Source organism: Lolium rigidum, chromosome 4 (genome assembly GCF_022539505.1).
Source record: "Lolium rigidum isolate FL_2022 chromosome 4, APGP_CSIRO_Lrig_0.1, whole genome shotgun sequence".
Taxonomy (NCBI): Eukaryota; Viridiplantae; Streptophyta; class Magnoliopsida; order Poales; family Poaceae; genus Lolium; species Lolium rigidum.
Window position 1 is genome coordinate 180,195,128 of NC_061511.1, and position 25,510 is coordinate 180,220,637.

General features: G+C 44.3%; 1 protein-coding gene across 1 annotated transcript; it reads left to right on the forward strand.

Annotated features, from left to right (window-relative positions):
- The first annotated feature begins 3,491 nt into the window (after positions 1-3,491).
- LOC124706479 lies at positions 3,492-8,831 on the forward strand. The gene is made up of 7 exons (XM_047238146.1): positions 3,492-5,118; positions 5,602-5,657; positions 5,842-6,117; positions 6,396-6,632; positions 6,762-6,881; positions 6,993-7,121; positions 8,287-8,831. Exons 1-7 carry the CDS (start codon positions 3,492-3,494, stop codon positions 8,305-8,307), a joined length of 2,466 nt encoding a protein of 821 aa, XP_047094102.1. The 3' UTR covers positions 8,308-8,831.
- The last annotated feature ends 16,679 nt before the right edge of the window (positions 8,832-25,510 follow it).

Sequence of the window (25,510 nt, forward strand, 5' to 3'; positions counted from 1 at the left end):
TGAGAATTAACTTAGCTTTCAGCCGAGTCCTACACTATTGTCTACTGAATTTGCATTGTGATTGTACACTTGTGAGTTGCAACTAAGATTTTACCGCTTGATTGACAATAATTCTCCTTTGACCGAGAAATAGTCACACACCCTTATTTAAATGATACAATTGGAAAGGTGTTATGTGGATATGGACATGCATGACCGACCCGGAGGAATGGAACCTGGGTGCGCGCGCACCCGTTAACAAAAAGTTCAAAAAAATGCTATTTAAAAGTTTCAAAAAAATGTGAAGTAAATTTTTGCATGTAGATATTATGTTGATACTTACTCGTGTGTGTTTTCACGGAGAAATACCATTGTGTGTGACCTACACAAAAATGACAAAATGTTTTCACGGACATTTTGTCATTTTTGTGCAGGTCACAGACAATGATATTTTTTCATTAAAACTTACACGAGTAAGTATCAACATAATATGTACATGCAAAATTTTACTTCACATTTTTTTTAAACTTTTAAATAGTATTTTTTTTGAACTTTTCGTAAATGGGTGCGCGCGCACCCAGGTTCCATTCACCATTTTCGCATGCATGACCCTGTTTTCTTTTCTTTTTTAACTTCGCATGATCGCATTTTAAATAACGAAGACACATGTTCAGAAATAATGAGCATTATCGAATACAAATGGATGCACAACAAAGGCAGTACGTAAATCATTTGCATATTTTCCACAGCTTAAAGGGTGTGCTTGGTTCTAGAACTAGGGAGCCTAGAATGGAATGGTTCCGACCCGTCTAGTTCGATTCAGAAAAATGTTCGGTTAAAAATTGAGGAATAAACAGTTCCGTTTTCTGTTCAGTTTTGAAATGCACAATGGAATGGAATAGCCTAACATTAATTTTTTTTTGTCCAAATCAAAATGAAGACATGGCAAAAAAAAAAAAAAAAAATTCCCTGCCTGACCTTGATCCCGCGGACGATGACCCTCCATCCCGACGGCGACGCCCCTGGCCCTGCTCTGCCATGCCAAAATCAGAGGCAAAATCAGAGGAGCACGGATTGGCCGCGGCCAACGCGTGCCTGGATGCTGCCGCCGGTGCTTGGCCGCCGCGCGTGCCTAGACGCCACCGTCGGTGCTTGGCCGCCGCCGGGTCCTTGGCCTGCTGCCCCGCCTAGGAGAGAAAAACGGAACGGGAGGGAGATTAGCGAGAACATCATAATTTTTCTTCTATTTTCGATGTGTGGAGCAATGCTTAGCGAGCCGTCCCCCCCCCCCCCCGATTCCACCGATTTGGCCAGATGAGTCAGTTCCACATCTTGGCGGTATATTCCGTTCGTAGGATCTACTCGGTTTTCATTCCATTTGCTCAACCGAACACAAGAACGGGTGCTAGATACGAAACCACCACGTTCCATTCTTCATAATTCCAGAACCGAACACAACCTTATAGATTACCATGTTACGAGGTTTGGCCCTGCGCCGTCCTCCCGAGGGCGACTGGGGGGCGACTAGGGTTTTCAACCGCGCCGCCACCTTCCCCCAGCTCCCCTGCCCCATCGAATGAGAAGAGCCCATGGGCACGTCCGAGTGGCCGAACGAGGAAGGAGTCGAGGATCCACCACTTCGCGTCCTTGCGTTGAGGGTTTCGGGAGTCGAGGCGGCGGCCTTGGGAGGTGTGGCGGCGTCGACCGTGCGGTTGGTGGTGTTCGTGGTTGCTGGCCGGTGTTTTGGTCCGCGTAGGCGACAATGCGGCGGCGGGTGTGGGCCATGTGCGGGGGCTGCTTCATCTGCTCATGCTCCAGATCTCGAAGGCCAGACCTTACTTTTCCCCTCTGGCTCTCTCCTCCCCGCCGGCACTAGCGGCCGACGTCCTCGTCGTGCCAGACCTTTTGCTAGTTGGGGAGCTGGTGGTGCGTGCTGGAGCTGGGAGAAATCCCTGGTCTTTTGACCACAACGGCGGCAACACTTTTTTAGGCGTCACTTTCCTTCTTGGAGGCGCTGTTGAGGCCCCATCCCTCCACCCCCTCCAACTATCCCGTGTGAAAGCCCAAAATTCACTTTGAATTGGGCGGCAACGGCGCTGTTGGTGTCGTGTCCTCCTTGGAGGCGCCGTCTGTAGTACGGTTGTGGAGCTGGTGAGCGATGCCATGGTCCGTAGGTGTCTTGACGGTGTGGTGGCCGTGCTTGACTGCTCCAGCTTCGTGTTTAGCAGTTGATTCCTAGTTTATACTCTTCGTCTTGTTTGCCGTGGGCACTGAAGCTGTCTATTGTGTTGATATGCTCGTCGCTCCGAGGTTGTCCATGTGATCTAGCATCTTGGTGGCCTCTTGGATGGCACAACTCCTTGTTCTAGGGTGAACGTCTCCTACGTCTGACGGTCCAGCGCTCTTCGAGCCAGGGCGAGGGGTAGGGTCCCTGATGTGGGCATTACCCTTCGGGTAAATTATGTTACCTCCTATGGCCCAACCAGAGGCCCATGAAGATCATCTACTAACCAAGGTGGACCGATACGTTGGTTCAAAAGAAGGATTCTTGATGAACAAGGCAAAAAGACAATAGACAAGAAAAGTTTAGACATAGAACTCTTTGTAACGTAGTCGAACCCGGACAGAACTCGCGAGACCTGACCTGCAATATAAGGGCTAGGAGAGGGTCTGCCGAGGTACACACAAAAACACAACAGTAGATTCATCGCAAGTCCAGAGCTAGGCCATTAGAAACCCTAGCATGTCGACGAGATCTTAGTCAAAGCCTTCGGCTACCCCATTGTAATCCGATATATTCGATAATCAAGATCAGACAAAGACAAACATGAAATAAGGGTTTTACCTCATCGAGGGCCCGAACCTGGGTAAATCTCCCTCCCTATCTATTTGGTATCCAATGTCTCGTATCAATCTGCAGGATTCCGTCAACCTAAGCCCAAAAGATGGGCATTGCCGAGGAGCACCCTTGTCAATCCCTCTTCGGCGATGGAGAAGGTTGTTGAGTTTCCTTAGGCATCTAAAGTTGATCCCTTGGTGATGCCTTCAAGTTGTGTAGCTGTTTTGCTGCTACTAGTAGTGTGCTTCTGTTTAGGCGTTCAAACTCGGAGGACTTCGTCGTCTTAAAGTTGCTCTTTTGTGTGTTTGGGTTGTGAACAACATCCTTGGATCTTATGCCGTTTTGGTTTTATTAATTTAAAGATGAGCATTTATAAATTATGCTTAAAAAATTACCATGCTACTAGCACAAATTTGCAATCCATATTTTATGCTCCATGTCAGCAACTTTTTACATCTTGTGGATGCGTTCAGAAAATTCCAATTCAATTCCTTGTTTGAGATGGCAGGAATTTAACTCTTTGGTATGCAATTTTTGGCTTGTTCTGCAGCTTGAACGGACCATCCTATTGCTCCCAGTTCCCACGCCCTGTCATAACGAACTGTTCCGAGTAGGCGCGCGGCCGGCCACGCCCCGCCTCCTTCACGGCAAGCTCCGAGCAGAAGCTTCGGCCATGGCGAGCGCCTCGTCGCCTCCACCGCCGGAAGCGGAGCCGCCCGAGTGCCCGGTGTGCCTCTCCCCCTTCGACGACGCCTCCGTCGTGCCGCGCGTCCTCCCGTGCGGCCACTCCCTCTGCGGCTCCTGCATCTCCTCCCTCCCGCCCGCCTCCGCCTCGGCGGCCGCCGCCGCCTCCCTCCGCTGCCCGCTCTGCTCCCAGTGCGTCCCCTTCTCCCGCGCCCTCGGCGCCTCCTCCCTCCCCAGAAATCTCGCCCTCCTCTCCCTTCTCCCCTCCCTCCCCAACCCTTCCCCAGCTCGCGCCGCCTCCGCGCCGCGTCCCCTCCCTCTCCCTCTCCACGCCGCCCACTCCCGCCTCTTCGCCCGCTTCTGCCACGCGATCCTCCCCGAGTCCGCCTCCCCGCTCCAATCCGCGCCGCCAGGTCCCACTCCCGCCGGCCTCGTCCTCGGATCGATCGCCTCCGACCTCGGCGCCCCCTGGTTCTGCTTGCGGGGCCACCCCGTCAGCCTCCTCCCGGCCGAAGTCCCCGCTGTCGGGAAACCGTCGCAGGAGGCCGCCTTCTACCGGCCCAGCCACGGATCCCGGGTGGTCGCCGCGATCGGCGCGCTGAGCGGCGCGGCGAGGGAGGAGATGCTCGATCTGGTGGCCGCCTCGGCGCGATTGGCGCGGCGGGTGTGCAGGGTTTACGGCGCCTGGATGGGACCCGAGGCGGCAACACTATGGCTAGTCTCTGAACGGCACACTCCAAGAATTCCCCACTCGCTGGACGAGACTAGCGACCAACTGGAAATGGTACCCCGGATCAGAGCTGTTGGAACGGATGTGTGCGAAGCCCTCATGGGATTGCACGGCGAGGGGCTGCTGCTGGGGTGCCTCCGGCTGGACTGCTTCCGCCTCGACCCCTTCGGTCGCTGCCTGCTCGACTTGAGCGAGGTCTTGGTCTCGTGCCGCGGAGTCCGGGCAGGGGCTTGCTTATCCAAGGATGGAGCTTTGGTTGCTCCCGAGATGGCGGCAGTTCTCAGCGACGCCGCAAGGATGCGCAGCCGTGATTTCGAGGGCTTGATATGGTGCAGTTCAGATGTTTGGTTGCTGGGCTGTATGTTGGTGGCGCTTGTTACCGGAGATGAGCAGCTCGCCTCAGGGTGGAATTCTGATGGATCGCACGATGATTGGCAGAAGGAAGTGCGTACGAGGCTTGATGCCGCATTGGCTGGTACGCAGCTGGAACCGTTGGCTGCGATTACGGTGTCATGCTTGAGCTATGAACCAGAAGACCGCCCAGAGATTGCTGATGTTTGGAAGTGTATTAGAGGCTCGTGGATGAAATCTTCTGGTGATGCTTTGGCTGCTGCTGACGATCTTGTAGCGCAGAAGAGTTTTAGGTGTTTGCTCCTTGGGGAGTTGTCCTCAATGTGCTCTGGCCGAGCTGTTGTGTCAGATGATAAAATGCAGGCCTCTCGAGGTTCTGGTGACAATAGTTCAACTCCAGATGATGAAATCAATGGTGGTTGTACAAACAATGAGTCTGTTTGCAAAGGAGTAGATGAGGTACAGCGTGATGGCGTGTTTAAATCTTCAACTCTGCTTGCTCACCGTGACTGTGTCACAGGATTAGCCATTGGAGGTAAATGCACAAGAGATACTATTTCATTACTGAAGGCATATCCTGTCATACCATAACTTAGTACAAGCATGCAAAGCATTGTTGTTTAGCACCCAAAGCAATATGAAAAAAATCGGAAAGTAAATGATGATCTGGTCTACGTAGAGTTATGGTTTTAGCTATGCACCCTTCAAATTTTCAAGCTGAAGCTCAAAATGTCCAGAAGAATAGAGAGCATAGTTTTAACTTGAAATTTCATACAGAAAAAGTATTAAGAAATATATTAAATTTTTTTTGCTGAAATTTTAGTGTTCAATTTATGCCGAAACCAAAAAGATTTGCATACTTGCACCTAAGGGCATGTACAATGGTGATATCTTAGCAATGCCACGTAGGATAAATGCTGATGTGGAGGAAAGAGAAAGTCAAAAAAAGACTTTGCCTTCTCTTAGCTAAGAATTATTGGTGAATTAATCTTGTTGATAGTCCTTTACTGTATTGCAGGTGGATTTTTGTTTAGCTGTTCGTATGACAAAACAATCAACGTATGGTCACTGCAGGTATGAAACTGTCGGTGCACCCTCTTCTCTTGATAATCTGTTAATTATGCGAGTGGCATCTTGAAGTAAATAACATGCTTTTCTTGTAATGAGATATCTCAGTAAGCATACAGCAAGCACATCTGTTATCATAGAATTAGCTTACTTGTTCTGAGTTGTATTGGTTCTGGACTTCTTTCTACAGGACTTATCTCATGTGCAGACTTTGAAGGGTCATGAACACAAAATCACAGCAGTTGTTGTTGTTGACAATGATAACCAGTCCCTTTGTATAAGCGCAGACAGTGGTAGTGGAATTTTTGTCTGGCATGTTGATTCCTCTGTCAACGAGGAACCTTTGCATAAATGGTATGAACATAATGATTGGATATATCGAGGTGTTAACTGTTTGGCTGTTTCTGGAACCGGTTGTCTGTATACTGGCAGCAAAGACAAAACTATTAAGGCTTGGTCTCTCGAGGTAAAGATGCTAAGCTGACCTGTTTTGTTTGGTCACCATATGGAGATTGAAACAGGATTGTTGGTTGGGCTGTGTTAACATTTTATATTTAGACATAGGGACTAAGTTCTGGGTTTCGATTCCAAAATGGTTTCCACCACTCTATTAGATCCTCAAGTCTTTATCTGAATAACAAGCATGCATTTTTTGGCACTCACAAAGTAGTTATTGAAATTTTCCAATCCATTTAGAGTAATTTAATCATGTTATGGAATTAATTCACTATCTCCCTTTGGCAGGATTATTCACTTCGGTGCACTATGACAGGCCACAAATCAACCGTGTCTTGCCTTGCAGTTGCTAGCGGTATTCTTTTTAGTGGAAGTTGGGATGGTACTATTCGATCTTGGTGGCTCACTGATCACAGCCCACTGTCTGTACTGGAAGATGATACACCAGGAAGCCTAGCCCCTGTGTTGTCAATTGCAACAGAAGCTAATTTTGTTATTTCATCTTATGAAAGTGGCTGTTTGAAGGTTTCACTATATCTCTATCACCAATCATTCTATGAGCTTGTGTTAGATTCTAACCCATATGATGTGCTATAAATGTTTCATTGCACTTGTTTTTTAACATAGAAAAAACATGTTTATTTTCTAAATCAGATCTGGAAGGACGATGTCATTGTTAAATCAGAAAAACTTCAAAATGGTTCCATTTATGCTGTTAAATTGAATGGTAAATGGCTCTATACTGGTGGAATGGATAAAGTCATAAATATTCAGGTATGCATTGCTACCAAATCGGGTGCCCTTAGAGCTTCTCAGAAATGACCTTAAAGCTTCCTATTCTAACCCATTACTGGTGCCTTGCATTTTTCCTTTTGATCATTATAGGAATTATTAGACAATGAGTCTGATGTGGAAATTAGAGATGTCGCTTCCATTGCTTGTGATTCAGTTGTAACTTCAATTTTGTACTGGGATGAGAGGCTGATAGTTGGACTTTCTAACAGGGAAATTAAGGTATATATTATTCTCTTTTGGTAAAAAATCGTACATCATTACTATTCCATGTTATTTTAGCTTAATTCATAGGCGCACTCGGGTGAAACAATCATTTTTTTTTTTGAAAAATCAGACATGTAATTGCTTAAGAGTCCTTTATGTTACTATAAAATTTCTTAGAAAATGATTAGTTTTGCACCTTGTGAAAAAAACAAATTTAGTTCTTAAAACTTGCATTCTTTTGCACTGAATTTGGTTTCTCTCCCAGGGTGCCAAAATGCTCCTTCCCCATGAATAAATACAGGCATATAGAAGCACAAACTTACATGTGTAGTTTTTTCCTGGTTATTTCACACTTAATTATTAAGCAGATGCTCATGGGAGCCATCTCTATCTCTACCTTATGTTTGATTGCGTCCTTTATTGTGCCACTTTCTATAGACCAATCCACCACAATTATTACTTTCACCATGCTAAGAAGTAACCTTTCTGCTGGGAAACACTAGCAGAGTCCGGTTTCTAGGAATGAAATGCTCAGTGCTAATCATGTTTTCCTGAAAGGGCATCTATCTGTTTGGTGATTACTTTGTGCCTCATGAGCGGAGCTACAGCGGTACATGGGTGTACACATGTACGCTCACTATTCCTCGCCAACATAATAAATTATATACTGTTAAAATATGTTCACTATTCCTCGCCAACATAATAAATTATATACTGTTAAAATATGTTCACTAGTTGGAATGTGCATTAGGTTCTGCGTTCAGCCCAGCAGCCCACTACATATTCCCTAACTCCCCATACACACATGTAGCTACCAGCCAAACCAACAGGTAAACAGCCCATCCGCTTGCAGCTGCGATTCGCTGATCAGGATAGTAGTCGATGGAGTCATCCAGAGCTACGGGGAGCTAGCGGTGCCAATGGGTTTCAGCCCGCAGACCGTAGACAGGTGAAGATTGGAGAGAGAGTACTTCTGGGACTCTGTGCACCCAAAATTTGAAGCCTAGCTGCTGCTGTTGTGCATGTTTGGTGTTCTACCTCTATCTGTTTCTAACTTCATATTACAGGAATGAAATGAACATTTTGGGTACAATTCAAAGTCGAAACCAGTAGATGCTGGTGTTTTTCATATTTCATAAGTTTAAACCACTAAATGCTGGTGCCTTTCATATTTTACCAGGTTTACGAGAAGGGGTCTTAAGTATACATCAGGAGTGACTACTCGTATGTTAGTTCACCGCCTTGCCCTGTATATATTGTGAATAGCTGACTCTACAATTAGTATGATCAAAAATACATATGGAAAGCATAGCATACTGCCGTTCTGACCAACTATGATTCAACTGTGTGGTACTGTCTGAACTTCAAAGTTTGAAGTAAACTGCAAAGCTAGTTTAGATGTTTGTAAGCTGGACAAGCATCCCTGACAGTATTGCCGAACTTGTACGCCAGCTCAAGAGAAGTTGCTGCCCTCTAGGAATTATACAACAGGCATGCTATTAAACTCCTGAGATTCATGTGACTCCTGTTGCTTTTCGGAAACTATACTACTAGCTCGAAGAATGCAGTGGAAATGTCCAGAGGAGACTGATACCAGCAGTATCGAAACACCATGCTATAGGGAGAGGCCAGGGTTTGCCAAGTTGGGCACATCATTACTCAAAAGTAAATACTGTAGAACCGAACGATCTTTCTTTTAAAGATATGAAATAGCTTAACACGTTTGCTGTGGTTTGACAACTGAGGATATGTACCATGAGGTGTATTACCGTCCCGGTTGCTCTCTTGTCTCTGAATACCGAATATGCTCAGGAAAATCATGGATGTTTACGATGATAGTAGTATGTGCATTGCAAATCTTTGCAAGCAACGAAAAAAAAAAATGCATGGCCAGGCTCTGTCACTGCGGTGGATTACGATAATTCCGCATAATTCGACAACCATGACTGCCCTTTGGTGCTCCAAGATCATTAGGTTTTCATGTGCACAAGCAAATAATTTGTATTCGAAACATTAACCAAGTTGCAATGCAACTTGTGAAAGCCTTCTCAAGGTTGATTATTGATCAGACGTCGACCTAGCAGGTCGAGTTTAACACGTTGACTACTGGCGGCCAAGAAGCAGGCCGGGCCGTGGCCACGAGGCATCCCACCCCATTGTCGCGTTGCCGGAGGTCGTAATTGCCACGCATGGGGAGGGAGGGACCCGGGGCACGCACAAGGCACGACGGCGACGAGCTAGCTCCGGCAACATCGTAAGATGGCGGCACAGTATCCTTGACGCTTCGCCGGCCGATGCCGACCCTTCTCCGATGGCTCCAGAACCCCCACAGCTGGCATTGGTTCGGCTCCCGACACGTGAGCACCCCACTGCCCGGAACGAAGGAACTGTGGCCGTATCGCCCTGTCCCCTCCACGGCCAGGTTCGTGCACCTCTCCGACACACATATTTTCATGTCTCCCGATGATGAGGCTTATAGTCCGTACTGAAAGAAAAGAAAACCAAATTATAGCCCGTTCTTCATACGCATCATTACTGTTACGTTCCTATTACAGTTCTCCTCAGGACAAAACTCGAATAGCACCTCCGAGATAGGAATACGGCACCAATCAAGCAACTAAGCACGCCAGGACTTAAACTCTAGACGAAACTAAAACAAGAACTCATAGATACACCGGTAAGTACCATATGTTGATTTTCTTTTCTCCTGTCACACACGAGAGGAGGGATATTGATGTGTGTATATGTGGATTGACTATCTCTTTCCATCAATTCAAATTTTTGCTTGTTTTGCCTACTCATTAAGTTTGATTTGGTATCAGAGCTCGTCCCCTTCCTCCTCTCGGGCGTCGCTACAGGAGGGGAGGGGGGGGGGGGGGGGGGGCTAGATACCCTCCCTCCCACCTCCCCCCTCGCTGCCGTCATGGGGGGTGCAACCAGACAAAGCCTGGTTGTCATCGGCGGCAGGGAGCCCCCATACGCATGTCGTCTGGGCGTGCTGCTGACCGAGTACCACGGCGAGGCGGTTCACTCGCGCGGAGCGGCGCGTGGGGGACTGGTGCTACACAGAGGGTGGCGGCCCTAGTTTTGGTGGTGGTAGCGCTCCTCCCTAAAAGGGTTGGTCGTCTCCCTTGGCCTCGTCGTCAACGCCTTCCCTGGCGGTGCTGGGCATCATGGGACGTGGCGGTCTTGCATAAAGTACAGTCTCCAGGGAAACCCTAGATCCTCGGATCAATCGATGGTGGCGCTCTCAGCGTCATACCCTCCATGAAGGCATCATCTAGGAGTTTCTTCGTTGCGGTCGATTCTCGTCTCCTTGCCTGGGCAGTTTCGGGGGAAACCCTAGATGTGGCCCGGATCGGCTGATGACGACGTGTGGCGTTGTTTTCCCTCATGAGGGCATCGTTTTGGAGTTAATGCTGACTGGAGGGGCTCTCTGGTGGAGCGGTTTGCATCTACCTCATTAAAGTTGCCGAATCTTGGCGGCGTGGTGCAACGGGGTCTCGGTGAGATGAACGTGGCTTGATGGACTCATGCAGGGTGGTGGAGGCGTCCAACGCCATGATGACGTCGATGGCAGGCCTGGCAAGGTCAATGCGTTGATCTATCCTAAATATGGATTAGCGGAAGGTGGTGGCAACGACTCCTTGAGCGTGTGCAGTGGACCCTGCATTCAGGGTTTGCTGGACCGGTTTGAGTTCCCAACTCGCTATATGGCATTTTGGTGAGGTCTCCAGTTTTCTGATGATGTGTGTTGGTGAGGTCTAGGCATGAGGTGTTGACACGGCCACCCCCTTCACCAAGTTTGTAGGTGTTGCGACATCTGTCGTTAGTGAGGTGGCTTCAGTTTGATCTTTATATTATCCTTGTAAGGTTTTAACGTAAATAATTTTAATAAAATAAGTTATGTGCATCATTTATATTAGAAGCTAAAGGTAGAACCTTCAGTTCGGAAAAAAAATCAGAGCTTAGGGTCTCAAGATTGAGTCCTGACTTGTACAATTTTTATCATAAAATTGCAGGTGCCCCCTTCATCCATATACATCTTTTGTGCCTACCTCTTTCGAACTTTTGGTTGTATCTGCTAGTGTATGAAACCGTGCCTACGCAAAACGCATCGTGATACAATTGTCGTCATTCCCTGCTTCCGCCATCACTGCGGTCACATGGTTTGAGTATTTGAATCTAAACAGTTGCAAAAATGGGGTGCCACACGATCAAGTTAGATCGTCGCTTGCATCAAAATATCAAATACTTGTAGCGTAGCGGATAGGCGTATCTAAACAAGATATACATGCTCGTATGTTTATACGGCATGGACAACCCTTGTAGTGTAGTATAGTGGATACACGTGCATTATGTATGTATGTATATGGCGTTGATAGACTTGCGGTGTAGTGGGTAGGATCGATCCGAGAAGTATACGCGGTACCAATGTAAGCGGCTGAGAGCCAGGAAAATTGTACGTATGAACTAGATGCGGGACCAATAGAACAAAATACATATGAAAGCTCGCCGGCCCGGTCCCCCGTCGCTGTGTGTGGTTTATAGATGACCCATGATCTCTGAAAGAGACAAGAGGAGATTGCGAAGTCAGAAGGACGGCCAGGGAGAGGTGATAATGCGAGTAATTTAGGTCTACAGAAAAAGGACATCATTGTCAGCGAGGTATGGGGAATTGATCCTCAGCTTGGCCGTTTGCTGGGGTGTTGCGTATGATATATGATCTGACGAGCCCAGAAATGTATCCAGGATAACACCTAGGTTAACATCGTAGCAACTCTCAGTTTCGTTTCGAGATGTCTGTCCTCATTTTAGCCCAGAAATGTAAGATGACCGAGTACAGCATATGTTTTTATTCATGTTACGTCAAGTACAGTAACTTTCTGTAAAGTTTTAGCCATCCATGTGAGTTTCAGTCAATTTTGTGAATTTGTGGGCACTGCATTGTTATACATTTTTAGTCTTAATTGCATTATGGTATAGTACTTTCTTTCAGTGCAACCGCTATTGCACCCTATCACTAGTGCAAATCGGACCTTTTAAGTGCCCCCATATGTGATGAGAATTAATGGGACATCCAATAATTTCGACCGTGTACGCGTGGTCCATGCAGTCCCCATCATGGGTACACGCGCACGGAAATGATTTCAACAAGAAATTCGCATACGCTCTCATCGCAAATAACCGTCAGTGTATACGCGTAACATCATACACTTTTTCGTGAATAGGTATCATGTGTAAATTATTTGCTGCACTCTCTTTATTTCACATGTTTCCTTTTCTTCTCCTCGTCCAAGACGGCAATGAATTAAAACTGTTTGCCTTCTAGGCTCCCATTTGACGCGTGTAGCCTCTTCGCCTCCTCTAGAATGCCACGTGTTGGCGACGACCCAGCTTCGATCATCTGCCGTGTATCCTACCTCTACATAAAGCTCCACGCCGTCACTCGCCTTCTTGGAACCGAGCAAGACTCCGACAAACACACTAGTTTCGATATGCCTTGCCACAAGAAGACCGCTTGTCTCTATTATGTGTGGCAGTCCCCAGCGCCACAACATGTTGAGCAGACATCTCTAGTTGGGGAGGACGGGTAGTCCCTCCCGCCTCTTGGCCACAATAGCGGCTCCTCCCCCTCTTACTCCGTCTGGTCCTCCTCGGATGAGGAGTACGGGATGCGGCGGATGATCTAGAGTTGATAGAGGAGAAAATTCAAGAGCATATGGTGCTAGGGAAGTCCCTGGAGTCTCTCCTCAAGGAACAACATCGCGTCAAGAAGAAGCAGGAGGCTGTATACGCGGACTTGTTCGCACATTGCGTTGTCTAGAGTTCCCGTCAAAAGGTTCGTCGAGATATCATTCATTTGGGAAGCCTCCGTGGCAAGGCACAAGGCCTTAGAGGACAGGGCACCGGGCATCAGGAAAGGCGGATCCACCGCCACCGTCGGCATCGTCATCTCTAACAACGAGGAGCACATCTAGTATGTAGTGAGTAGTTACTAATTAGCTAGTGTGTACCGAGTAGTTATTATTAAATATGTAATATGTTAAGTTAGTGGTATTCTATAACATGTAGCAAGGGCAACCATGTTTGATTGGACTCCTCTCACTCTATAACCAAATATTATGAACTATGTTTCATTATACATATCTCGCTCTGTAATATATGATGTATATATGGATAATCGATTGATTTTAGATTACCGTGATGTTGTCTCACTAATTTTTTTTGTTGAAGAATATACGCTTGCGATATCGACAATCGCTCACGCTTCACACAAAAAAACATGTGTGCGAACACTACCATCGCACACAATTCATGCAAAGATACCCGTGTGCGACCTTACCCATCACACATGTTTGGGCAGCTGTAAATCGTTTGTACTAAGATGCCCTATTATGGCCCAACAAGCGTAACCCTACCAACTACATGATATATATTTGAACCAGAAGTGTGACCACTTCACTACTTGACCATCGCTTCACCTCTACCTGGAAAACTCATTTGGTCGGCGAGGTGAAAGCAAGATCTTCTGGAGACCTTTGTAGCTGCAATGCAATGATCGGTCAAATGCCGAAGGTCCTGTCGATTACGCCGGTCAACCCGGCTCGTTCTCTCCCTCCATTGTGGCCAACGTCATATGTGTGCTCGCCTTTGATAAGGTATACATGCGTAACATGTTTGTAACTCCTATTTGTATTCTGTCGTGTAATTTCTGTTTGCAGTTCGGATATATGTGTTACATATCACTACTAGAAAAAGGGCTAGCCGTAGGATAACTAACAGTGGCGCACCGTGGTGCACCACTACTATATAGCAGTGGCGCACCACTTATAGGTTCTCCACTTCTAGAGAAAATACTAGTGGCGCACCAGAGCAACCATGCACCATTGCTATATTTTTTCTGATCCGAACCAATCCTAGACTTACTAGTGGCCCATCTAATATAGGTGCGCCACTTCTACCTCAACTAGCAGTGGCGCACCTATAAGTGCTGCGCCATTGGTAAGTATGGGGCGATGTTATAAATAAGATCTAGGGTTAGTGGCGCATCACATATAGGTGGGCCACTGCTATCTCAAATAGCAGTGGGGCACATATATGTGGTGCACCACTGTGTTGTACCATATTCCTATCCGAACTCACCCAGTCACATGACCAGTGCGTGGCCCCACCGCGCACGCCTCCAGCAGTCCCCACGCACCGACCAGCGCACATGCCTCACCACACACGCCTCCAGCAGTCTCCTCTCTCCTCTCTCTCTCTCCAATAATTTCCTATCCTCTACCGAAGCATTCTCCTTTCTGAACTTTCTCCCATATCCCAAGTTCTCCACCTCCCGTCTCCCACCTCGACGGCCGCGAGAGGACCACATTTACTGCACGATGTTGGGCAGCGTTCGCGGCCTAGACTTGAAGAGGCGTCGTTGTCCGCTGCGATCGCCGCTGTCAGGCACGGCTGGCAGGACAAAGGAGACGCAGCCTCGGAACAACACCCTCCCTCTCCCCCGCCTCCGGCCACCACCGCCACTGATAGGGCAAAGGTGGCCGATCTTTCGATGAGACGTGGATAGATCGATTTGTTGGTGGAGTTCGTGCTTGACGATCCGACTACACGTGCAAAGCTCGTGCGCCAATGCAATCGCTAGGACAATCTCCGGGAGTTACCGATCTTGCGGGAGCACGATCAGCCCGACCAGACAAGGGTCTTAATTCCTACCCGAAATCAAGAACAAGTAAGAACTAAAGATGCAATCAGAATATTGCGGATATAGATGAAAGCTTGATTGATAATGGTGGGATTCCGAATAGTCGGTCTTGTTCCGGGCGTTGGCCTCAAAAGAAGTACACGTAGTTGCAGACAATTGGCTAACTTTTAATCTAATCAAAATCCAAGTTCTAATGACGGCTACGAGAGGGATATATATGTGGGAAGTGAAGGGATTTTCGTCCAACCAGCTAGGGTTGGCCAAAAACACCCCTAAATGGGCCTTCCTCCACTTATATGGCCTCTTAAAATCCCCTAAAATACCTAATCCGAAAATACATGGGCCTGGCCCATTAAATAAGGTGACGCAGCACCACAAATAACTCTTTGGACGAATTTTATGATGGAGTAACTTGTATAATTCATCCAAGCATCGTTGCTTCACTATGGTGGCTTCAATGTTCTGAAATCCTCGCTTGCAACGCCATCCTGAATCCTTGCAGGTCTGCTGCCATCTCCATGCACGTTCCTAATCCAATGCTTGACGTCCATCCTAGATCCATTCCTAAATAATATAAATACATTTGATTTAGGCAGCATCATATTCTCATATATATCGGGAAGGATTCCTAGTAACGAATGTACCGAGATGTGGTTGTAGGAGTATTGGTTGTATCTATCATAGAGATGTCCTCATCATCCTCCCCTACTTGAATTGAAGTCGTCCTCAACGTAGTCTCATCTTTTTCACCAAGATATGCCTTCAAATCGCAGGTAATCATGTCCTCATCATCCTCCCTTTCTTGAAAGAAAAGCCGTCTCTCGGCGATGTTTATTCCGTAAACATGCTAACAAAAGAGACAAGGTATATGCATGGTATATGTATATGTCATCCGTTTTAACAGATCTCTCATGTTTCCCATTTAAGTTTGTACATATTCCGAGTATTGTAGTAGCGTAGAAGCTTATTAGTCCCCATTAAACATTTATCACAACTCAATTTGCAGATATAAGTGAAGCACATATTAACTCCTTTCAAATTATAATGCTCATCATTAAACCATCCCAAAGTTGGTAACCCAAAACGTAAGGTCTCAAATTTACTAGCCACGTCATGTTGAATTAAACAATTTTGCAACGAAGTTATTTGGCATAGAATGAATACCAACATTGGAGGTCATATCAAAATGAGAAAGCATATATACAAATTCAGTTTTATTGGAACTATAATAATCATCACACATGATGCAAATCCTATGTACCATAAAAACATTGGTGCTGACATACTCCCCAATCAAATTAAAAGTAACATCGGGGGGACGTAGACACTCTTTAAACAAGGAAGTTCATCAAGTTTATTTCTAGCATGTGACAAAGATATAGGTGGATCCATCACAACAGAAAACAAAGAATTAGCATGAGAAATCTTAGCCAACACTTCATTGTTCATAACCAGTCTTATATGATCCATACTAGAGTCATCTTTCAAATCACAAGGTGCATTATCAGGAGCAAGAATTTCAGTTTGTACACTCATAGATATGGAAGAATTAACTTGTACAAGTAGGGTGTACTCAACATAGTTGGTATATCAGTTCCACAATTTCCTAACACATGGTAATCCTTGGAAACAAAAGTCTCCGTTGGTACACTCATATCAATAGAGGAACGAAAAACAACACATGGTACACACAAATCTGTAGGTGTGTCAACCAAAAGATTGCTAGTCATATCAATTACAATTTCAGGGGGTGCACTCATATTCCAAGACAGATTAAAGTGATCAATTGGTACACCCAACCAAAAATCTCTCTTAGCATGTAATTCATTTGGTATTGTAGCATGCAATTCAGTGGGTGTACTGAAATCAATAGAAGAATCCAATTCAGCACTAATAATTTCAGTGGACGCACACATCGTCAAAGAAGAATTGAAAACAGGACTAATTGCGCTCACAGCAACATCAATCTCAGTGGTATGATCACATGGTACTTGCAATTCAGTAGTATGATCCTCTAATATAGGCGGTGTGGCCAAATCATCAGTGAACTCAACACATGGTATATTAATATCAACATGGTATTGACCAATTTCAAGTCTATTAACAAAACTAGGAAGCATCTCCATTGTTTGATCATGAGATTGTTTCAAAGCAACAACTCTATCCTCAATCAACTCAATAGACAAATCATCACATGACATGTGTAGATCATCATGGTGTTCATCAGTCACAAGTGGAAGGACAAAATCAGTACCTTTATTGTTACCTTGTGACTCCAACGTAGAAGATATTCGCAGCGACATGTCACAAGTCTGTGGCTGGGCGACTCGCACAACAATATTCATGCGTGGAACATTGGAAGAAACAACCGGTGCTAGTGTGCATGACTTGAAGGAGTTGGAATGGTCCAACGTTTTCTCCTGTATGTGTTTCTCAAAAGCACAAGCTCGAACATATATACCAATAGTAGAACGAGGAATATACTTAAACATAACCTTAATATCAGGGTTCAAGCCGTTGAAAAACATGTTTCTAGTATTTTCCTCAAATTCATTTATATCACAACAGTACATGTAAAATTTAAATTCCTGATTGTAAACATGCACGGTGTTACTACCTTGTTCTAACCGTTTAAGTTTGCGGATCAGTTCACGTTGATGAAAAAGAGGCACAAATTTATGTCTCAAAACAGATTTTAAATCTACCCAAGTAGTAGGTGTATTATCAACATTTTCTTTATAATTCCAGTCCCACCAAACGGAAGCAAGATCAATAAAAGTTTGGGCGGCAATTCTTACTTTGTCGTGTTCATTAAAATCATGGCATCCAAAAATATTGTCAACCTCAAACTCCCAATCAAAATAAGCATCTGTATTATATCTACCCTCATAAACTGGTAAAGATATAACCTGATCATGATCTCCTGTAAATGGTTGCACATGCAGCTCCGTAGTCGTCATGGTACTCGGGTCGATGGCTTGCTCCTCAATTCCTGTCATGGTTAGTACCCAAAAAGCACAAATGTATATGCCTACAAACTACGGAATATGGTGGTTCACGCGCAATTCGTCAAGCAAAATACAAAGCTCTTACAAGTTCTTACCAAACAGGAGGAAGGCGATATGGCAACCAGCAAAGATCAGCTTCTCCAAAGATTGCCAAAGCGATTACCAGGGGTCGACACAGTGCACGTGGAGATATCTGTGGAGCTCTGGGAAGGCAAAGTATAGTGATATGTGATACGTCTCCGACGTATCGATAATTTCTTATGTTCCATGCCACATTATTGATGTTATCTACATGTTTTATGCACACTTTATGTCATATTCGTGCATTTTCTGGAACTAACCTATTAACAAGATGCCGAAGTGCCGATTCTTCGTTTTACTGCTGTTTTGGTTTCGAGAAATCCTAGTAAGGAAATATTCTCGAATTGGACGAAATCAAAGCCCAGGGGCCTATTTTTCCACGAAGCTTCCAGAAGTCCGAAGACGAAACGAAGTGGGGCCACAGGGTGCCCAAACCCTAGGGCGGCGCGGCCCCCCTTGGCCGCGCCGGCCTGTGGTGTGGGGCCCCTGTGCCCCCTCTTGACTTGCCCTTCCGCCTACTTAAAGCCTCCGGGACGAAACCCCCAGTACCGAGAGCCACGATACGGAAAACCTTCCAGAGACGCCGCCAACGCCGATCCCATCTCGGGGGATCCAAGAGATCGCCTCCGGCACCTCCGCCGGAGAGGGGAATCATCTCCCGGAGGACTCTACGCCGCCATGGTCGCCTCCGGAGTGATGAGTGAGTAGTCTACCCCTGGACTATGGGTCCATAGCAGTAGCTAGATGGTTGTCTTCTCCCCATTGTGCTATCATTGCTCGGATCTTGTGAGCTGCCTAACATGATCAAGATCATCTATCCGTAATTCTATATGTTGCGTTTGTTGGGATCCGATGAATAGAGAATACTTGTTATGTTGATTATCAAAGTTATATCTACGTGTTGTTTATGATCTTGCATGCTTTCCGTTACTAGTAGATGCTCTGGCCAAGTAGATGCTTGTAACTCCAAGAGGGAGTACTTATGCTCGATAGTGGGTTCATGCCTGCATTGACACCTGGGACAGTGACAGAAAGTTCTAAGGTTGTGTTGTGCTGTTGCCACTAGGGATAAAACATTGATGCTATGTCTAAGGATGTATTTGTTGATTACATTACGCACCATACTTAATGCAATTGTCTGTTGCTTTGCAACTTAATACTGGAGGGGGTTCGGATGATAACCTCGAAGGTGGACTTTTAGGCATAGATGCAGTTGGATGGCGGTCTATGTACTTTGTCGTAATGCCCAATTAAATCTCACTATACTCATCATGATATGTATGTGCATTGTCATGCTCTCTTTATTTGTCAATTGCCCAACCTGTAATTTGTTCACCCAACATGTTGTTTGTCTTATGGGAGAGACACCTCTAGTGAACCGTGGACCCCGGTCCAATTCTCTTTACTGAAATACAATCTATCGCAATACTTGTTCTACTGTTTTCTCGCAAACAATCATCTTCCACACAATACGGTTAATCCTTTGTTACAGCAAGCTTGTGAGATTGACAACCTCACTCGTTTCGTTGGGGCAAAGTACTTTGGTTGTGTTGTGCAGGTTCCACGTTGGCGCCGGAATCCCTGGTGTTGCGCCGCACTACATCTCGCCGCCATCAACCTTCAACGTGCTTCTTGACTCCTACCGGTTCGATAAACCTTGGTTTCTTATCGAGGGAAACTTGCCGCCGTACGCATCACACCTTCCACTTGGGGTTCCCAACGAGCGTGTGCTTTACGCGTCATCAAGCTAAATTTCGGCGCCGTTGCCGGGGATCGAAGAAAAGCTACACCACAAGATTTCTAACTCCACGTCAACTACACGCCAAGTAAATTTCGCGCCGTTGCCGGGAGATCAAGACACGCTGCAAGGGAGTCTCCACTTCTCAATCTCTTTACTTTGTTTTTGTCTTGCTTAGTTTTATTTACTACTTTGTTTGCTGCACTAAATCAAAATACAAAAAAATTAGTTGCTAGTTTTACTTTATTTGCTATCTTGTTTGCTATATCAAAAACACAAAAAATTAGTTTACTTGCATTTACTTTATCTAGTTTGTTTTATTTATCATGTTGCTAAAATGGCCAACGCTGAAAATACTAAGTTGTGTGACTTCACAACCACAAATAATAATGATTTCTTATGCACACCTATTGCTCCACCTGCTACTACAGCAGAATTCTTTGAAATTAAACCTGCTTTACTGAATCTTGTTATGCGAGAGCAATTTTCTGGTGTTAGTTCTGATGATTCTGCTGCCCATCTTAATAATTTTGTTGAACTATGTGAAATGCAAAAATATAAAGATGTAGATGGTGATATTATTAAACTAAAATTGTTCCCTTTCTCATTAAGAGGAAGAGCTAAAGATTGGTTGCTATCTCCGCCTAAGAATAGTATTGATTCATGGACTAAATGCAAGGATGCTTTTATTGGTAGATATTATCCCCCTGCTAAAATTATATCTTTGAGGAGTAGCATAATGAATTTTAAACAATTAGATACTGAACATGTTGCTCAAGCTTGGGAAAGAATGAAATCTCTGGTTAAAAATTGCCCAACCCATGGATTGACTACTTGGATGATCATCCAAACCTTCTATGCAGGACTAAATTTTTCTTCACGGAATTTGTTGGATTCAGCTGCTGGAGGTACCTTTATGTCCATCACTCTTGGTGAAGCAACAAAGCTTCTTGATAATATGATGATCAACTACTCTGAATGGCACACGGAAAGAGCTCCACAAGGTAAGAAGGTAAATTCCGTCGAAGAAACCTCTTCCTTGAGTGATAAGATTGATGCTATTATGTCTATGCTTGTGAATGATAGGACTAATATTGATCCTAATAATGTTCCATTAGCTTCATTGGTTGCACAAGAAGAACATGTTGATGTAAACTTCATTAAAAATAATAATTTCAACAACAATGCTTACCTGAACAATTCTAGTAACAACTATAGGCCATATCCTTATAATAATGGCAACGGCTATGCTAATTCTTATGGGAATTCTTACAACAATAATAGGAGTTCACCCCTGGACTTGAAGCCATGCTCAAAGAATTTATTAGTACACAAACCGCTTTTAACAAATCATGTTGAAGAAAAGCTTGGGAAAATTGATATACTTGCTTCTAAAGTCGATAGTCTTGTCGCTGATGTTGATCTTTTGAAATCAAAAGTTTTGCCTAATGAGAATCATCATAATAAAATTGTTACTACAGCAAATGCCATTCAAGTTAGAATTAATGAGAATATAAGATTAATGGCTGAACTGCGTGCTAGGTGGGATAGAGAAGAAAATGAAAAACTAGCTAAAGAGAAGAATGTAGCTAAAGTTTGGACTATTACCACCACTAGTAATGCTAATGCTACACATGTTGCTGCACCTCCTACTAATACTAATAAAAGAATTGGTGTTAGCAATGTTTCCACTTCTAATGCAAAGCGCAGAAACTGCCTAAACTGCTAAAATCACTGAAACTGCTCGTGATAAAGCTGCTGAAATTTTTTCCAACATTGGGGATGATGATCCCATTGCTTTAGATTATAATGGTTTGAATTTTGATGATTGCCACATCTCTGAAGTTATAAAGTTCTTGCAAAAACTTGCTAAAAGTCCTAATGCTAGTGCTATAAATTTGGCTTTCACGCATCATATTACAAATGCTCTCATAAAAGCTAGAGAAGAGAAATTAGAGCGTGAAGCCTCTATTCCTAAAAAGCTAGAGGATGGTTGGGAGCCCATCATTAAGATGAAGGTTAAAGATTTTGATTGTAATGCTTTATGTGATCTTGGTGCAAGTATTTCTGTTATGCCTAAGAAAATTTATAATATGCTTGACTTGCCACCGCTGCAAAATTGTTATTTGGATGTTAATCTTGCTGATCATTCTACAAAGAAACCTTTGGGTAAAGTTGATAATGTTCGCATTACCGTTAACAATAACCTTGTTCCCGTTGATTTTGTTGTCTTGGATATTGAATGCAATGCATCTTGTCCCATTATATTGGGAAGACCTTTTCTTCGAATCGTTGGTGCTATCATTGATATGAAGGAAGGTAATATAAAATATCAATTTCCTCTCAAGAAAGGTATGGAACACTTCCCTAGAAAGAGAATGAAGTACCTTTTGATTCTATTATGAGAACAAATTATGATGTTGACACTTCGTCTCTTGATAATACTTGATACACACTTTCTGCGCCTAGCTGAAAGGCGTTAAAGAAAAGCGCTTATGGGAGACAACCCATGTTTTTACCTACAGTACTTTGTTTTTATTTTGTGTCTTGGAAGTTGTTTACTACTGTAGCAACCTCTCCTTATCTTAGTTTTGTGTTTTGTTGTGCCAAGTTAAGCCGTTGATAGAAAAGTAAGTACTAGATTTGGATTACTGCACAGTTCCAGATTTCTTTGCTGTCACGAATCTGGGTCCACCTCCCTGTAGGTAGCTCAGAAAATTAAGCCAATTTACGTGCATGATCCTCAGATATGTACGCAACTTTCATTCAATTTGAGCATTTTCATTTGAGCAAGTCTGGTGCCATTTTAAAATTCGTCAATACGAACTGTTCTGTTTTGACAGATTCTGCCTTTTATTTCGCATTGCCTCTTTTGCTATGTTGGATGAATTTCTTTGATCCACTAATGTCCAGTAGCATTATGCAATGTCCAGAAGTGTTAAGAATGATTGTGTCACCTCTGAATATGTTAATTTATATTGTGCACTAACCCTCTAATGAGTTGTTTCGAGTTTGGTGTGGAGGAAGTTTTCAAGGATCAAGAGAGGAGTATGATGCAACATGATCAAGGAGAGTGAAAGCTCTAAGCTTGGGGATGCCCCGTGGTTCACCCCTGCATATATTAAGAAGACTCAAGCTGTCTAAGCTTGGGGATGCCCAAGGCATCCCTTCTTCATCGACAACATTATCGAGTTCCTCCCCGAAACTATATTTTTATTCCATCACATCTTATGTGCTTTTTCTTGGAGCGTCGGTTTGTTTTTGTTTTTTTGTTTTGTTTGAATAAAATGGATCCTAGCATTCACTTTATGGGAGAGAGACACGCTCCACTGTAGCATATGGACAAGTATGTCCTTGGTTTCTACTCATAGTATTCATGGCGAAGTTTCTCCTTCGTTAAATTGTTATATGGTTGGAATTGGAAAATGATACATGTAGTAATTTGCTATAAATGTCTTGGGTAATGTGATACTTGGCAATTGTTGTGCTCATGATTAAGCTCTTGCATCATATGCTTTGCACCCATTAATGAAGAAATACATAGAGCATGCTAAAATTTGGTTTGCATATTTGGTTTCTCTAAGGTCTAGATAATTTCTAGTATTGAGTTTGAACAACAAGGAAGACGGTGTAGAGTCTTATAATGTTTTCAATATGTCTTTTATGTGAGTTTTGCTGCACCGGTTCATCCTTGTGTTTGTTTCAAATAAGCCTTGCTAGCCTAAACCTTGTATCGAGAGGGAATACTTCTCATGCATCCAAAATACTTGAGCCAACCACTATGCCATTTGTGTCCACCATACCTACCTACTACATGGTATTTTCCGCCATTCCAAAGTAAATTGCTTGAGTGCTACCTTTAAAATTCCATCATTCACCTTTGCAATATATAGCTCATGGGACAAATAGCTTAAAAACTATTGTGGTATTGAATATGTAATTATGCACTTTATCTCTTATTAAGTTGCTTGTTGTGCGATAACCATGTTTACCGGGGACGCCATCAACTTTTCATTGTTGAATTTCATGTGAGTTGCTATGCATGTTCGTCTTGTCCGAAGTAAGGGCGATCTACACCGAGTTGAATGGTTTGAGCATGCATATTGTTAGAGAAGAACATTGGGCCGCTAACTAAAGCCATGATCCATGGTGGAAGTTTCGATTTTGGACAAACATCCTCAAATCTCTAATGAGAAAAGAATTAATTGTTGTTGAATGCTTAAAGCATTAAAAGAGGAGTCCATTATCTCGTTGTCTATGTTGTCCCGGTATGGATGTCTAAGTTGAGAATAATCAAAAGCGAGAAATCCAAATGCGAGCTTTCTCCTTAGACCTTTGTACAGCGGCATAGAGGTACCCCTTTGTGATACTTGGTTAAAGCATATGTATTGCGGTGATAATCCAGGTAGTCCAAGCTAATTAGGACAAGGTGCGGGCACTATTGGTACACTATGCATGAGGCTTGCAACTTATAAGATATAATTTACATGATGCATATGCTTTATTACTACCGTTGACAAAATTGTTTCATGTTTTCAAAATCAAAGCTCTAGCACAAATATAGCAATCGATGCTTTTCCTCTATGGAGGACCATTCTTTTACTTTCAATGTTGAGTCAGTTCACCTATTTCTCTCCACCTCAAGAAGCAAACACTTGTGTGAACTGTGCATTGATTCCTACATACTTGCTTATTGCACTTATTATATTACTCTATGTTGACAATATCCATGAGATATACATGTTACAAGTTGAAAGCAACCGCTGAAACTTAATCTTCTTTTGTGTTGCTTCAATGCTTTTACTATGAATTATTGCTTTATGAGTTAACTCTTATGCAAGACTTATTGATGCTTGTCTTGAAGTGCTATTCATGAAAAGTCTTTGCTTTATGATTCACTTGTTTACTCATGTCATATACATTGTTTTGATCGCCGCATTCACTACATATGCTTTACAAATAGTATGATCAAGATTATGATGGCATGTCACTCCGTAAATTATCTCGTGTTATCGCTTTACCCGCTCGGACGAGCAGAACTAAGCTTAGGGATGCTGATACGTCTCCGACGTATCGATAATTTCTTATGTTCCATGCCACATTATTGATGTTATCTACATGTTTTATGCACACTTTATGTCATATTCGTGCATTTTCTGGAACTAACCTATTAACAAGATGCCGAAGTGCCAGTTGCTGTTTTCTGCTGTTTTTGGTTTCAAAAATCCTAGTAAGGAAATATTCTCGGAATTGGACGAAATCAAAGCCCAGGGGCCTATTTTTCCACGAAGCTTCCGAAGTCCGAAGACGAACGAAGTGGGGCCACGGGTGCGCCAAACCCTAGGGCGGCGCGGCCCCCTTGGCCGCGCGGCCCGTGGTGTGGGGCCCCCGTGCCGCCTCTTGACTTGCCCTTCCGCCTACTTAAAGCCTCCGTGACGAAACCCCCGCACCGAGAGCCACGATACGGAAAACCTTCCGCAGACGCCGCCAACGCCGATCCCATCTCGGGGATCCAGAGATCGCCTCCGCACCCTCGCCGGAGAGGGGAATCATCTCCCGGAGGACTCTACGCCGCCATGGTCGCCTCCGGAGTGATGAGTGAGTAGTCTACCCCCGGACTATGGGTCCATAGCAGTAGCTAGATGGTTGTCTTCTCCCCATTGTGCTATCATTGTCGGATCTTGTGAGCTGCCTAACATGATCAAGATCATCTATCCGTAATTCTATATGTTGCGTTTGTTGGGATCCGATGAATAGAGAATACTTGTTATGTTGATTATCAAAGTTATATCTACGTGTTGTTTATGATCTTGCATGCTTTCCGTTACTAGTAGATGCTCCGGCCAAGTAGATGCTTGTAACTCCAAGA

Bases quoted from the DNA above. Each gene is read 5' to 3' on its own strand.
- LOC124706479 (XM_047238146.1), top strand. From the start codon at position 3,492: ATGGCGAGCGCCTCGTCGCCTCCACCGCCGGAAGCGGAGCCGCCCGAG. The intron at 6,118-6,395 runs GTAAAGATGCTA...TCCCTTTGGCAG, and splicing joins TTAAGGCTTGGTCTCTCGAG to GATTATTCACTTCGGTGCAC. The intron at 6,633-6,761 runs GTTTCACTATAT...TTTCTAAATCAG, and splicing joins ATGAAAGTGGCTGTTTGAAG to ATCTGGAAGGACGATGTCAT.